The sequence below is a fragment of the Brachionichthys hirsutus genome, chromosome 2 (genome assembly GCF_040956055.1).
Source record: "Brachionichthys hirsutus isolate HB-005 chromosome 2, CSIRO-AGI_Bhir_v1, whole genome shotgun sequence".
Lineage (NCBI taxonomy): Eukaryota > Metazoa > Chordata > Actinopteri > Lophiiformes > Brachionichthyidae > Brachionichthys > Brachionichthys hirsutus.
The window spans coordinates 10,638,569-10,654,824 of record NC_090898.1 but is presented as its reverse complement, the minus strand read 5'-3'; the positions used below and the strand labels follow the sequence as shown (position 1 = coordinate 10,654,824).

The window sequence follows — 16,256 nt, the reverse complement described above, 5'->3', positions numbered from 1 at the left end:
TGTCGCAACAGTTCAACTTAGCTTTTGCATACACAAAAGCTGATGTCTGACAGTTTACAGCTGGCGTGTCGTCATCTTTGAAATAAATAAATAAAAATGTGCGCCTCCAAACATTCGTCCTGTGTAGAATTAAAAATGGTGTTTTAAACGCTTGCTGCATGGGAGATCTACACCACTGTTTAAACTCCACTCATTTGATTTGAGCAAGAGGAAGTATTTCTACATGTCACAGACAAAACAGAACTTTCCAAACATGTAAAACTAACACTTTTGACAGCTGAAATTACATTTCCCCCCCAAAAGCCGCTGTGCTCTCCGTCAGTGTGTTTGTGGTAATGATTGGGACACAGGAAGTAGCCTGTCAGTCTGGTATAAACACAGCTTTAAAAAAGAAAATGCTGATATGAAGCAACTGGGCATGCTTAAAGCTGTTTGTGTGTGCACGGACTCATGAGTGTGCCCATCAGGGGGTTCATAGTGCAGCACGTCAAAGAAGAGAAAGCTTGCATTAATCTGCCGAAATGTGAAATGTGAATCACCAGAGGATCAGATTTGTGCCAAGAAGGTTAGGTCACTGGGTTTCAGTTTCTGACTCAACATCAATGCACAAAGCAGAGAAGACACAAAAGCACAAAAAGAGAACCCTTGTAGAATGTTGCTATCAAGAATCCCTTTGTTTCTTCCTCTTTTTCTTTTTTTTTTTTACAAGTTGAAAGCATTTATCCAGCCTGTATAAAATAATTCGATTGCAAGATGAGGGATACTAACTTGAGGCGAAGAGGGTGAACAGGGGATAAGACGATAATAAATACTCAAAGTCAATGAAGGCCAGTTTTCCTAAAGCGATTGGACACTGGGAAAGGAAGGAGGTGTGTGTGGGTTGGTCGGTGTCTGCTGAAGAATGAGCTTTTCTGTTTGTGGGCCGTTTATCAAATCAGTAGGGAGTAGAAATGGTTGAGGAATGCAAAATGTTGCAATTCAGACTTGATCAATGAGATGTGCCGTGAGGGCAGAGAGATACCCTGCGGATGCTTTTCTGCTGAGGGGTTTGAACAATGCTTACAGGATTTCATTAAGTTTGACGTACAGATTTCTGACTACCGTAATTGCTGAACTATTATGCGCACCTGTGAAAAAGCCGCACCCACTGAATTAAAAAAAATATATATTTTGTACTAAAATAAGCCGCACATATTCGTAAGCCGCAAGTGCATTAAGACAAATGATATTTAACGGAACACGGCTCGTAACGATATCCGCAGCAGGTCTCCAAGGTGAACAGCCTCTGGCATGTTAGATCAAGGGAAGTCGGCAAATCAGATCCGTAACTTCGGGATAAGGATTGGCTCTAAGGGCTGGGTCGGTCGGGCTGGGGTGCGAAGCGGGGCTGGGCTCGAGCCGCGGCTGGGGGAGCAGTCGCCCTGTCGCCCTCCCCTCTCCGCCCGTCGGAGGCTGCGCGGCGCGCAGCCTCCGACGGGCGGGGTGTCCCCGTCCCCCTTGCCCCCGTGCCCCTCATCCTCCGTCCGCGGGAGCGTGGTGCGGCAGGGGTGGGAGCGTGGTGCGGCAGGGGTGGGGACGCCCGGGAGGTCGAGGGGGTGGGTTCCTTCCCCGCTACGCGGCGCGTCCGACGCCGCGTAGCGGATGGCGGACAGGCGGCGGGGACCGGGTACGGCGGTCCGGCGGCGGCGACTCTGGACGAGCGCCGGGCCCTTCTCGCAGATCTCCCCAGCTACGCGCAAGCGGGGCTTTCCCTCCGGGCGGGCGGGCGTTAATTTTGTAACGAAAATAAATAGGCTTTAACGAAACACGGCTCGTAAAGAAAGTGGGAAAATATACGTAAATTTGCCGCGTCGTTGCATAAACCGCAAGGTTCAAAATATTGGAAAAAAGTAGCGGCTTGTACACCGAGAATTACGGTACACACACACACCAAAAAAAAAAAAAGGGCGCCAAGCGCCGGACAAATAAAACAGTTACCGTACACCCAAGGACAGGATATGGACTCGGAGGGGGTACAAGCCATTTCCTGCCCACCTCTGTGCCCCTGCTGGCCCCTTTCAAAGATGAGTGTCTGTGTGCTGTGTGGCTGATGCTGTGTTTCCTCCTAAACACAGATCCTCTCAGTCCCACAGGGTCAGAGGGTAGAGGATGAGCCATAAATGGACAGGAGAGTAAACAGATGAGAAACGCTGTGTATAACAGGATTCCGACCTCATCCCATCCAGAGCGACGTACGTGCATCCAGGTCTCCATTGTTGAGGGACAGTTGAACTGCACTGTTAAATTCTGATCACTTTCCTAAGCATAAAGAGGGCAGACGTGGCAGAGTAAAAAAAAAAAAAAGTAGATGTCTTTAGAAGTGAAAGTGCACCAGCTCTGAAATGTACTCAAAGTATAAAGCAAGAAGAAGACTGACGTGAGCCTCATGCCCTGTGCCTTCTGCTGAAGAATATAAAATATTGTGAATTATGTGCAAATCAGATTTTTAGCTTTCATTAAGAGTTCTTCTACTTTCCAAAGCATTTGTTCCAGTAGCTTGATCTTGAAAATCTCAATAAGCCCACATTTTCTTTTGCACCGAGCAAAGTTTTTTTTCCCTCCCTCCTGCAGCGGTGTTAATCCGAATGTGGCTTAACACGCCTCATTTCACCGATAAGCACTCCTCCATCCAGGGAGTATGGGCAAATGAATGACTGACACGCAGGGATTACTTGGGAGGGAAAACCTTTCGGGCTTTGTTGCTGCTGTTTCCGCTGGAAGCAGAGCTTTCCTGTAGATTCAGCAGTTACTCAGAGATTTACTGAGATGCATTTCACTGTGGGCCAGTCAGGGTGAAATGTAAGAGCAAGGGGGCAAGGCGGTGGACAGCATGCTGTGACATGAGGGAGTCAGAGAGAGACAATACGGACAGGGAATAGGACATGTGGAGATTACATACTTGCAGCACGGTGCGAGAAAAGTATCAGAATATATAAAGAATGAATGACTAATTGTATTAGTAATAGCTATCTTGGATCTCCCAATGAGCCGGTTGCACTGCTGGCAATTTATCTTTTCTTTCTTTAATTTATAATTGTCTTGCCTTACGTTGTACCATTATCTCTCTCCCCGCCCCCTCTTATTTACTGCAGGTATTCAGGTATTTGCCCCAAGGGAACCGATGCTGGTACTAAGAAGTGCAAGGTGCATTTTTTCCACCTCCTGTTGGGGCCTGTGTGTGGCCAGGAGGGGCAGCCAAAGGACCAGGACACTTCTCTTGTCCGGACACATTCCAGCCAATGAAAGCTATAGCAGGGAGGGTGTTGGATGTGTGTGTTCGCTCTCTCTGTTTTTCTTTTTCCTCTTGCCTTGTCCCATCCTTTGAGGAATTGCAGACAAGGCAAATGCACCTGCCTGAAATCCACACCCCAGGGCCAGACGCCTATCTCCCCCCCCATCTTCAAGGTTTTACAGGAACACTGCATGTGCCACTCAGATGGGTGTCCTCTTGCATTCTTTTAAAAAGAGTGCACAGAGGGCCATCAGGCTCCATCAAACTTTTCAGACAACTAAAAAAAATAAAATCATGTCAAGTAATGAGTTTCGTAGTCATACAGTTTGAATTAATCAAATGTGTGTCCCGGAGGGGAATTCCACTGATGCTACATGATCATACGTTCAATGTGAGTGCAGCAAAATTACCGGTAATCAGGACACTGATTAACAGCTGTTTCCTGTGCAGTCCTATTCAATGATTTCTGGGCTAATCGGTTGATTTGCTGTGGAATTGTTGCTTTATTTTCTTCAAAGGAACAACAAGAAACGTGATCCATAGAGATCATGGAGACACTAAACCCACCGTGCAGGGAAAACAATGATTAATCATATTCAGGGTCATGTTCCCTGCTTTCTTTCTATCACATACACTTTCCTGGGAGAGCCAGGTCGTCTGGTGTCGCCCGTCTTCTGCTCAAACGCTCGCCGTGCTGCCTTTGGCAGAGCAAGGATCAGTCTTGGTTTGTCCTGCTAAGTAAATTCCCGTTGCATGAGTGGCTAGTTGGTTTACCGTTGCGTGTCCCAACACATGGTCAGGCTGATGTGCATGATTGTGTGTGTGTGTGTGTGTGTGTGTGTGTAATCTGAGCCTCTCGTGCAAGTAGGGACAGGTGTGTCACCCCACCTGACCACACCCCCCCGGGGCCACACGGCACCTCCTGTCTTTAACACCTGTCCCCTTCGTCTGCGCAAGGACCTGTAGACACACACACACTTACTGAGGTTTGTCGGGGAGGAAGGCAGGTTGCTGGGCTGTGACGGAGCGCGGGGTTCAGATCAGGTGGTTTTGAGTATCCGCACAGCTGTCCCTCTGAAATTAGAACTCCATTGAAGCTTCGTGCATTAAAACTCCCTGTCTGTCCCACAACATGGTGTCATCACTCTGCACACATGGCGACATATCCATCTGTGACCATTGCATTCCAACCACAACAGATGGGGATGGATCAAAACACATCTTCTCTATGTCTGACCATGAAAGCAATACTCCGTTCATGTTGTTGCAGTTTTCATCATTTTGACGAATTCTAATGAGGATTTTTACTCATTAATTTCACTGACTTCCAGTAAGGCAAGCAATGAAATGGTCAGCCTTGACAGTATACATATGAATATGAAAACGGTGGAGCCCATCCCAGCTGGCATTAGGGAAGATACCCCCTGGAAGAGTTTCCAGGTTAGGGTGAGGCCAACACAGAACAAAACTCTATTCTACAGGCAATTTAATATTACCACACCATCATCACATCACATATTTTTTTGTTTGTGTGTCAGAAAATCAATATTTGTTTCATTTATTATATTTTATTGGGCGGGAGGGGGTTATGGTTAAAGATTTAGCAGGCATCAAATAAAGAATACAAATAACTCCATCATGACAAACAGCACATGCCTTCAGAGTCCGCTTCTGATTTATTTCAGAAAAATAAGACAATATGTTACAGCTGAGGATTTGATTACAACCCCTGCATTCATATGATCGATGGCGTCACGCTGTTGGATTCCATCCCAGTGATGTCACTACATTCAATCTCCACTGAAGTCAGTGAATAAAGTCTTAACGTGTTTTGGAAAATGACCGCCAGAGCTCCCAAATGAGACCGAAATGTACAAGAACAATTGAAATAGATTCTTAATCATTTATTTTTTTAGGTGTGAGATTGTATGTGTGACTGAGACAGAGAGAGGGAGAGGTCAAAGCAGCCTGAAGGCCATTGTAAATTCCTCCCTGGCTCAACCAAAGGCATTCTTCTGCGCTGTTTTTCTTTCTAATCTCTATGCTCAGATTACCAGCTAGAGGGCCCGACCAGATGAGGGGAGTGCAGGGTGGCATGCGTGCACACATATGTCCCCAAACAAGCACAAGCTCCAGATACATGACGGTATCTAATGCAAAACGCCGCAGCACACTGCAGGTTTAACATTCGCTAGAATGTTGTTGATTGGAGATTAATCTGATTCCAGATAGATGAAATAAAAGCAAACTGACACACTGAAGTCATTACCTGGGAGCTTGTTGTTTTTTTAAATCCAGAGAAAATAACCCCTGTGGAGAATACTGAGAGGATTCCGACATGACAGCCACCCAAAAAAACACACACAACAGTATTTTGGAACAAAACCTTCCCATAAAGCTTTTCCAGATGTGCCCAAATTAGTTTCGCTCAAAAGATATCACCACATGAGATTTGATCACAGTCATCTAATCGGCAAAAGCAAATAAACAACCCGGTGTCATTCATTTGCAGATTTGCTGCTGAGAGACAACAAATAATCCTGTTGTTGGTCTTCACACAAAGATCCTGTTTTGAAGTTCATTCTTATCTGGGAATAGGAAGGATGCTAAAAGGAATTAAAAGAAGTAAAAGGTGTTTAGGACAGACACTCATGAGTAAAACCAAACGAACAGGCAAGTCCACATGACTATTTATACTGTGTTGTATTTCCAAAACTCTTCTTCAATTGTTTTTTCTGACAGTAAACATTACTCAGATAGTTTAATAAAAATGATTACATCATCCCTAAAAGAAAGAATTAATCCTCCACTTTATCTGAAAACTTCAGAATCTCAAATTGTTTATCAATCCCATAGTAACACCTTACATCAGTAGAAAGCAGGGACTACGGGGGGTGGCCAAGGAGGCATATACCAGTTAAGTAATTGCCGCACAGTTCTAGGCATGTCTAAGCAGCTCAGCCAGCATGAGTCCTCACACCTCAACAGGTGTGGGAGGAAGAAGAAGAAGAAGGGGTAAAGGGAGTGAACGATGAAAAGAAACAAGACAAAAAAGAAGAAGAAGAGAGTGAGCACCTGCTTTGGACTGCCGTGCCTCCCTTATGCGGGCCAAGGCTTGTGCTGCCCCGCCCAAAACAGTGCATTCATTTCTCCGTGCCTGTTCAGCTATGAAAAGTAGTATCAGAAGACAAACTGCAGATGTTGGAGACAAAAGGGAAAGGAGAAAATTGTGGAGAACTGCTGGCAAATGTTGGTCACTAATTCCTGATTGTTGAGGAACTCTAAATCTTTCAGCGTTAAATAAGTGGATGCATGGATTATAAAGCAACATGACAATTTTTTTACAGGAGTTAAATGATGTGTCCAGAATGCAGGTTTATCCATCAAAGCTGGTGTTAAATTCTGACTCCTGGTCAGGAAAAGTTTCCCCAACATCCACAACTTATTTGATTTTCTTGAATAAAAAGGCATGTTTTTTTCCGCAAATAAATAAATAAATAAATAAATAATACACATTTTCATTCATGAACAAATACGTAAATATTGATTTTCTTTTCATACTAAATTAATTTATTGATACTGTTCCCTGCCTGTCAAATTCATGTCACAAATTTAAAAGCCAATATGAATATTTTATAGTACTATTTACAGACAGTCAGGGTGTATTTTCATGTAACAAACAAACAAACAAACAAACAAACAAACATGATGCTTTATAATGATGGCAACTGAACAAGGTTGTGAAAATATAATTTAATGTTGAAAATCAGGGTGATTCATGTCATATATAATATACCACCACACACACACACACACACAGGGCTCATTGTGGCTCATTAACCTCCTGGTAGGGGGGGTCAGGGGCATCAAAGTGGCAGGATCACTGCAGACTCATCCAGCAATCCTACCATGGGGGTCTGGAGCCACGGCGTCTCACCCCCTAATGAGAGGGCATGACTTGCACACATCCACACACAGTTTGACCTCTCGGGACCAGCTGGAAAAGAGAGTGTAACATGCCTATCCCAGCCCTCCGCCTTGCCCCCCCCGCCCCCCACTCCTGTCTCAAACTCCACAAATTCCAGCCACCGGCAGCCTTTAGTCACCACTGACTGGTTTGTGTCTCGATTCTATCTCTTTTAGAGAGAAGGAGGAATGGAAACATTTACGATTGAGAGTAGGGACTCTTTGGGACAAAAAGCTGAAGAGCTGGTGGACATGATGATGAGGAGAAAGGTGGATGTGTTGCGTGTCCAGGAGACCAGGTGGAAAGGAAGCAAAGCTAGAAGTTTAGGAGCAGGATTCAAGTTGTTTTATAACAGAGATGGAAAGAGGAATGGAGGAGGGCTTATCTTGAAGGAAGAGTTTGTGCAGAGTGTTCATGTGTTCAGAGCATCCATGAGGAATTAATGAATGAGGAAAATGAGAGAGAACAAAGCGGAGTAGAGGCACCTGTTGTGGACCAGGAAGTGACAAAAATGAGCACGAGTGAAGTGAGAAAGGCAATGAAGAGGACGAAGAATGGGAAGGCAGTTGGACCGGACGACATACATGACAAATGGATAAAGAGAATAACTAAAACATATATACCCATCTGTTAATCACCATCGATGACGAGACCAGTAAGAGGCATGTGAGGAGGTGGTGGGGGTCAGGAAAGGGAGGTGGGGGGTCTTCAGATAGCTTTCTGTCAGAAAGGCAAGTGCAGCGGGGAGAAGGAGGGCAAGAGAAGAGGCACCTTGCAACAGCTGGCCTCAATTATCCGGCTATTGAGTGTAGAGGAGTGTGTGTGTGTGTGTGTGTGTGCATGTGTGCGTGCGTGTGTGCGTGTGTGCGTGCGTGCCTGCGTGCATGGTTGAGGTATCACAGGGGGGAGCGCTGAGACCACTGGCGCCAAGAGGGGAGCAGCAGGTCAGGCTGGATGAAGATTATAAAAATACTAGCAGGCAGTTGGCCTTGGTGCTGCAGTGTGAGGGTATGTGGTGGGTATTCCCTCTCTGCAACAGTGTCACAGGATGTGGAAGTGTGTGGGTGCACGTGTGTGTGCACGCAGGTAAATCTGTCATGTACAGCAGTTTGGCGGAAATTAGGATGCCCGTCATTGTTTTAGGCGGTAGTGAATTTGAATATGTTTCGGGGAGATGTGCTTCTGTACATGGTACACATCCTGGAATATGAATTTCTTTAATTAATTTCAGGTTTTTATAATAAATGTGTAGAAAAATAATGTCTTAGATTAACTGTTTTAAGAATAACAATCTAAAGTTTAATGAATGAATTCTAATGTAGAAGAAATTCAGCCAGAGTGAGCAAATGTTTCCTTTATTCTCAGGTACTTTATATTATAACTGACATGAGTCCTCTAAGTTTAATGTATAAAAGAACAAACGTTCAGTTTTAGTGGGGTATATATTTACTTTGCACTTTGAAATGTCCAGTTACCTCGAATATAGCCGAGCGGTGTTTCATTTCAGAGCTCTCAGGAAAGACGAATCTTTGGCTCCCTTTGCAGTTGAAGAGTTGTAATTACAGGCGGGCGTAACGAAAATGACTTTTGATGATTAATATATTTATTGGATAGAATGTTAGAGCACAAGTACAGTCAAACAGTAGCATGTATTACAGTACAAGTACAGTCAAACATCCTGTCTAAGAGGAGCATTTCAAAAAAGCCCAGTCTTGTTTCCGTTGAAAGTCCTTAGTACATAAATCATCTACATGTAACAATAGAATAGAATAGAACAATTAAATCTAACGGTGCATCGTGGCCCTGGTTGAGCAAAAACTAAGCTATGCAACAGTATCAAAAATGATAAACCAGAGAAAGCAGCACAGTGTATATTACAGTGGAATATTTGTATTCAAAGGCAAAATATTTTACAGTGTAGTATTAATGTTACTGGGTTGGGTTCACTGTGTGATCCCACCTGACTGCATCACCAGGAAAGAGCAGGAGACAATGGAGTTCTGTAAGGCTTCATGTGGCGAGGCTTCGTGCATTAGTTTTTCAAGCCTCCTCAAGCAATAAGCTATCAAATAAGCCAAATATGGTTGATTCCAAACGTTATTTATTGCTAATTTAAAAATACAATTGTACTTGATACCAAGAAATCTGCATTTTTAGGACAAAATGTCCAATCTAAATCTCTAAATATATGAAATACATACACAATTTCTCTCTCTCTCACACACAGTATATTAATAAAATAAAATAAAAGAATACATTTTATGACAAAATTTTAATGCAGCCTACTTTAAGTATAATTCTAGTCCAAATTGAGTGATTAACGAATAATCAATCAACCAATAAACAAATTAACAAGTGATGGACAAATAAAAAACAAAACAAAAGGCCAACCTTTAGAGAGAATTTTATTTTCAAACTGTTTTCAACTCGTTCCTGTAGGAGTAGTGTTGACAGGATCCCCCAAAAGCCCACTGCTATGGTTCCCCTTACATTCATGAAAAAATATTTTCTTTAATACACAACAAGCTAAACAAAACCACCAGCTATGAGGAGAGATATTCTGGTAAGACAAAACACAGCAAAGCATGTTAAATGCTACTTAAAATAGTCGTTGAAATGTCCAATAACTATTTGGCAAAACTTAACATTGTAAGAAAAAAAAAAAAAGCTAAAATACTGCTGACAAGTTCAACTGAAAAATAAATACAAAGCAAACTCAAACCAGGTCCACAAATAATTCAAGAAGTGCGAAAAAAAACCCTCATTTTAAATGGCCGTACTGGAAATCTTTATGTCGCCTGACTTTGATTGTAGATGAGAGCAACTGCCTTTAAAAGCCAATTAAAAGAACGCCCTGCCACACATCCGTAAATAAAAAACAAACTGCCCTTAAATACACCAACACACTCACCACAGAGATCAATATAAATTCCGCTCAATCACCAGTTGTGTAGCAGAAGGGAACGCTGCTCTCTTCCTCTTTACTTAAAGAGCTGGGTTTTGGCTTTCTTTGGTCCATTTTGACCAGCAGAGTTTACTGCTATGCCGCTTCTACCATCTTCATCATTGCCTTGGCTGTTGTTCCAGCTGGGTTTCAGAGGAGTCAGCTCCGGTGCTATTATGTCGCTATCCTGTAATGAAATATTCACAGTAAAAAAAAAAAGGTCATTACAGCTGATTAACGAGTGCTTCTTCTTACCGACACTGTAAAATGCTCCTCCAGTTTTTTGGGGTACAGGTGAGACGCATCTCCTACAACCAATATTATCATTGCATATCCTCCTGAGACCCAGCCCAGCCAGTCAGCATGTCCTCTGTAATGGACAAATGTCCACTACAGAGGACATGCTAACTGGCTGGGTCTCAGGAGGATATAATAGTAAGAGTCTTTACATTGTCGTCAATAAATAAATGACCTGAGGCTTTGAGAAGTTCATTTCCATGCACCATTGGACAAAGTGCTTCTTGGCCACCTCCAGAGGCTGGTCATTGGTCTTCTTGCAGTAAACCCTGATAAGCTGCTCAGCGAACTGCTCTGGAAGAAGTTTAGACACCTGCGAAGAATGATGACAAAAGGTAGCGACAAACAGCTTCTAACATCAAGAAGAAAATGCCAAGAAGAACAACAACTATTTGAATGCTTGAGCAGGTCGTGCAAAGGAGGTTTGGATTTGGCCTTCATGTCAGACCTGGTTCTTGCGAATCCGGATGGCTTTGGTAAAGTCATCTTTGCAATAGAAACGGACATTGTTGATGGGGTCCTTCTCTTTCATCCCGTAATCCATATTAATGACCTAAAAGGAGAAAGGAAAGGAGGTATTACATCATCAAGTGCAGTGAAGCACAATGGAGAATCCATTAGCACGGCTACCATCGAGCTAAAATTAATAATAATAATAATACAATTAGGATTTGTGAACATCAATAAACTGAATCTCACCTCAACCACAAAGTCTTCCGGCAGCAGAGTGACATCATGAGAGCCACTCTGAGGGATGGTTTTAGCCAAATCTGCTTCCCAGGAGTGAAGTTTCTCCTTATAAAAGGAGGTGAAAGAGAACGTCAGCAGGAGCTGAGAGTTGGTGCATGAAACAAACCCGACTTATTATAATCCTTGAAGTGAATTTGAAATCTGGGCACAATAATGTGCGTATTCATTTAGCATAAATCAAATTAGAGTCTCAACAACACTGCCGAGTTTACTCGCAATGAAGCCACAATAGAACTCCACCCACCTGGGTGACAGTCATGGGCTCGTCTGCCTGGGTTTGGCCCAAGCACCTGTAGAGGCGTCGACACACGATGTCGCGTAGAATCTGCCTCGCTTCAGAAAGCTCCAGGGATGAGGAGTGCAAAATGCATTCAAACATATAATCTGCAGGACAAACAGGAAATTAAACCGTTATCACATTATTTATATGAACACATAACACATGAAGGCCGTTTCCTAAACGGACGTCGCCATTAATCCATTTGTACAGCGCTCGGCATTCCAGACCAACCCGTGAGCTTGGTGTAGGCCTCCATGTCCTCTATGGCTGTGGAGAGAGTGAACAGCTTCCCTCCTGAGCCTTCAATCTGGATATGCTTGTCTGCTTTCAGAAAGGCCTCCGTGATCCTGGATGATCATAACGCACGGTCACCCTTTGAGCACGTCTAACGGCGCACCATGAATCGGGGACTACTCACATCATCTCTACGATCTTGCCCACTTTGTGCTGGTAGGCTCTTCTGTGGAGACAGTTCCTGGTGTGGAACATGTCGTAGAGATTCCCCACCTCCTGTTGGAAGAAGCCGCTCTATTTCAGTTTAGTCGCCTAAATGCATGGCCATGTTCGAATCTAAAACCCCACACGGTTGTCTCAAGGTCAGCGGCACCTTGTCTCGAGTGCAGATGTGCTTCTGACCGTCCACATCGCAAACCCTGGCGAACATCAGAAAACGCCGGTAGTCGAAGTTGTTCTGGATGCCGAGGTGGTAGCAGTCCCTGAAGTGAGACAAAAGGGAATGCAGGTGTGAACGAACAGGCGTGGGAATGTAAAATATACCACTATTCAGTGTGAATGGACATTAACAGATGACCCAACAGGTTAATAAACCCCACCTGGCAAAGTAGTCCCACTTGTCCACATCGATTCCATTTCTTTTGTTGGCCACAATTTCATAGAGAAAGGACTTTTCCTCCGGCCGGCCTTTATAGGGCCACTGTAGACCCTGAGAGACGACAGTGACATCAGCCTTTTTTTTTTTATGTGGCTGGACGCCGTCCCTGAAAAGTGACATCTTGCCAAGTGCTGAGGTAGGTCACTGGATTTCTTTGACAACAGGAATGTAAAACCTGGTAGCGTCCCGTCTGGAAGCCTGCACCGCTCAGCTGCATGGATCGGTGCAAAGCGCACGGCCCGCTCGTAATGTTCTACCATCACCATGCGCCACAAGAAAACCTGCAGCTCAGACCTCTCGACCTGCTTTTACACAGACAGAGACACGCACCTTTAGACCTTGAGCTGCATTGGTGTCCAGCGGTCCAGCAATCTGCTCCTTGATGAAGTCCAGGTCCTCCGGCAGAGTCAGGCCATGCTGCTCCATCACCGGCTTCAGGTCATTGTCTTCCACCAGGTAGTCAAACATGTTGACCGAGGCAGTTTCATGCTGCGACAAAAAGAACGAAAATAGTCTCACGACATTAAAAAGGGAGCATGAATAGCTAAAAACTGAATGGGAAAAACAGACATTACTCAAAGAGGAAAAAGCTCATCTTAACCCATGAGAATGTCTCTGCTGTTTGTCTGACGGCTGCTCTGTGGTAAACTTTAATCACCTTATCAGTGATTCATGCTGGGCAGTAAAACCACTACTGCTAACCTTAACAGTTTACAAATGATGCCTACGGCTCGGTAATTATGAAACTCGATGCCTTGAGAACATTTTAGGAATAAAATAATGAGTTGACTTTAATGAAGGCCACTCTGTGCCTTTACAGTTTATTCTGTAAACAGTAGTTCCTTTGAATGTTTGTCTGAACTAAATCCTCCGTTTAATAATCAAGTGATGAGAGTATGTATGATTCGCAGATCTTCCGATACAGTAAATAGACATAGTGTTCAAAAATATCTTCTTGTTTTGAGTTTCCAGCTCAAACCGTCTGAACCTCGAAGTGCCTTTCAACAATTATTCTTTGTCTGCGATAATCTGCAAATAAATATCAGAAAAAGTACTTTCATTTGAGCTTCTGTTTTCGCTGTATGAGTATGCACATAGTTTCCTACCCGCCAGGTAATATCTGGGCGGGCTTTGGGGATGAACATCGCATCAAACATGTGGGAAAAAGGCCCATGTCCTGGAGAAAGGTGGAAACACAGGAATTATTGGTTTTATTGTGAACTTTATTGTGAAAATAGACAATAAAGACTAACAGTTTCACTTTGCATTCTCATGCACACACGCTTTAAAAAAAAAAAAAAACATTTGTAACCCAAAACATGTGAGAAGCTGCACGACTCACCCAGATCATGGCAGAGCCCAGCGATCTGCACACAGAGGATGTCACTGCGGGAGATGAAAAGCTCTGGCTGCCTCTCATTCAGAGCTTGTGCAAGTCGTCCTGCCAAATAACTGACCCTGCACCAGCAACCAAACAAAACCAAAACAATTTGATTTGAACATCTCGCAAAATGACATTCTGTGTGCTAAAGAAAACAAAGAAAGGCAAACGAAAAGAGGGACTTTTGTTTCGGCTCCACTGATTCCACCACAGCTGCTGTTTGACCATCCTGCTGTGTAAGCTTTGACGTGAACGAAACAAGGCCAACAGACAGTCTGTTAGAATCAGGGTCACCATCATCTATTGAGTCTATCCTTCAGCCAAACTGGAGACGAGATGCAGTCTCTGTCAGCAGCAGTCGTATGTTAGCTGTCCAGATTTTAACAGCTAATACCAAAAAGGTGTATGAAAGTTTCACCATTTTGTTACGCAAGGTGACGCAACAATGGCAGACGGCGAGCCTGAAACACGAAAGCATGTTGTCTGCTACAGCAACCCTCAGTTGTAACAGAGTACTTACCCAATGCAATGTTCAAAGCGGTTGTGAGAGGCGCCAGGAAACACAAAGTAGACTCCTCCAAGCTGCTTGATGCTTCTCAGTCTCTGAAACTGAGGCGTGTCGATGATTTTGACAAGGAGAGGGTGGATCTCCACGTGGCCGTGGATGGGATCATTGAAAACCTGGAAGAAGACGGGACAACGGACATCAGTTCCTTTACAGCATATATTTTATGGGGGGGGTAGTAGATACTGTCGTGGCAAAAACTGGTTCAATAAAGATCCGAGTTCAAACGGAGTTGTCTTTTGTTATTTTATTAAAAAGATCGTAATTAATCAAAGCAGCTTTTGGGCACATGTCGATAGTGGTTTGCATGAGTGTGCAAAGAATCTTAAGCAGACATAGATATTTAAATACTAGGAGAGGTGGGGGAGGGGCGCGAGGGACACAAGGACCAGGAGAAAGGACAAAGAGCATCTATTCATCACTGTCTGCGTCTCATAACAAAACTTCAGTGAAGGCTGCCTGTAATCTATCCGAAGCAGCAGGGAGCGTCCGGTGGCCTATTAGTCCGAGGACACGGCGTGCATCTGTGTCCCGTGAGAAACTAAACATGTTTCACGGCTGTTGGGCCGAGCCCCTGCTGTGGAGCTGTGGAGACAACAGGGCCAAATAACATGGACCATTAAATGGTGTCAAAGAATACCAATATAATTCATACAAGTAAAGACAAATACCTCAAAGTTAAATGTTGCCACCACAATACTGTACCCATATACTGCCCCCCCCCTCCTTCATTTTTGTTGTAGATGTGGAAGAAGACAAGATTTAACAGCTTTTGTTTTGTTTTTTTGTTGAAGGCAGACACGCATTTTTCCAGAAACCCAATAATGAATGAATCAGAACGATGCAGGACAATTATTGCCCAGCTGGTAACCTTAGCGACGGCCCACAAAAATGTAACAACAAAAAAAGAAGCCCAATATTCCAGTGCACAGACTGCTGCATTGTTTCATCGTCCGTGCTGGAGGGTGCAGTGTCGTGATGCTGAGGATGATACCTTATTTGGCTCCGCTTCAATCTGCCACAGCATCCTGAGGCTGCTCAGGATGGACAGGCGGTCGCCGAGGCATCTGGATAGAACATTTAAAACAGCCTCACATCAATGATGTTCAGTTCATCTCACACCAACTGAATCCACTTTGAAAGTCACGTGTTCTTGCCCTTTCTCTGCTGCTTCAATCACATTTAATGCTACTGAAGTCCCACGAATGGATTTTAAGATCTTACTTTATGCCAATTTTCTCCAGATCGTCGTCCTCCAGAGACCGGAGACCGACACCTGTGATTTTTTGTGCTGATTAGGAGACAAACAGGTTTAACGGCAGGTCGGGGACAGCAGTCATTAAACAAGCATTGAACTTTAGAGAAACCGACCTCTAAATGTGTCCTCCCATTCCCCGAGACGTTCCCTTCGCAGGTACCGACACGTCTCCTCCACTCCCCAATGCATGTAGTCGGAGTCCTGCAGCCGGCGGAGCACCGACACGGTCCTGTCCGGCGGTTCGCAGCTGTCACCGGGTGTCAGACCGGGCTCCAATGATCGTTTTCGGTTCTCCATGTTGACCCGAGGAACAGGCGGTGACGTGGCGTCGCCAGAAGAGAAGAGCCGACAGGCGACGATTTGTCACCGGAACAGCTGATCTGCGTTTTCTCGCTGCGAACTCAAGGCGGATGAAAAATACCGGGGTTTCTGTTCCTCCGTCTGGCGCGTCAAAATCAGCCAATACAGAGCTACTTCCTGTTGCGGCCTGTCAAATTAAAAGTACACTGTTAAACAGACACGTGGCATGATGAAGTGACAGAATTTCGATTGTTATCATGTCTGCTTGTTTTAATTTCACACAAAAGGTATTAATTTAATTCCCCGTTGTGAAAGAGAAAATTCTGTTTCAGGGCTGCGAGATTTCATCAT

At 44.2% G+C, this 16,256-nt stretch overlaps 1 protein-coding gene across 1 annotated transcript; it reads right to left on the bottom strand.

The window, feature by feature from the left end:
• Nucleotides 1-9,640: 9,640 nt before the first annotated feature.
• On the bottom strand, nt 9,641-15,902 carry samhd1 (SAM domain and HD domain 1). The gene is made up of 16 exons (XM_068748045.1): nt 15,719-15,902; nt 15,572-15,638; nt 15,342-15,414; nt 14,303-14,463; nt 13,744-13,859; nt 13,508-13,578; nt 12,732-12,890; nt 12,343-12,443; nt 12,117-12,225; nt 11,928-12,019; nt 11,741-11,856; nt 11,474-11,613; nt 11,179-11,274; nt 10,928-11,032; nt 10,655-10,792; nt 9,641-10,369 (listed from the first exon to the last, which is right to left on the bottom strand). Exons 1-16 carry the CDS (start codon nt 15,900-15,902, stop codon nt 10,220-10,222), a joined length of 1,878 nt encoding a protein of 625 aa, XP_068604146.1. The 3' UTR covers nt 9,641-10,219.
• Between the last annotated feature and the right edge of the window lie 354 nt (nt 15,903-16,256).

Coding starts and splice junctions, on each gene's coding strand:
- samhd1 (XM_068748045.1), bottom strand. CDS start 15,902: ATGGAGAACCGAAAACGATCATTGGAGCCCGGTCTGACACCCGGTGAC. Junction 15,415..15,571: donor CTGGAGAAAATTGGCATAAA/GTAAGATCTTAA, acceptor TGTTCTATCCAG/ATGCCTCGGCGACCGCCTGT. Junction 12,020..12,116: donor ACATCTGCACTCGAGACAAG/GTGCCGCTGACC, acceptor TTCTTCCAACAG/GAGGTGGGGAATCTCTACGA.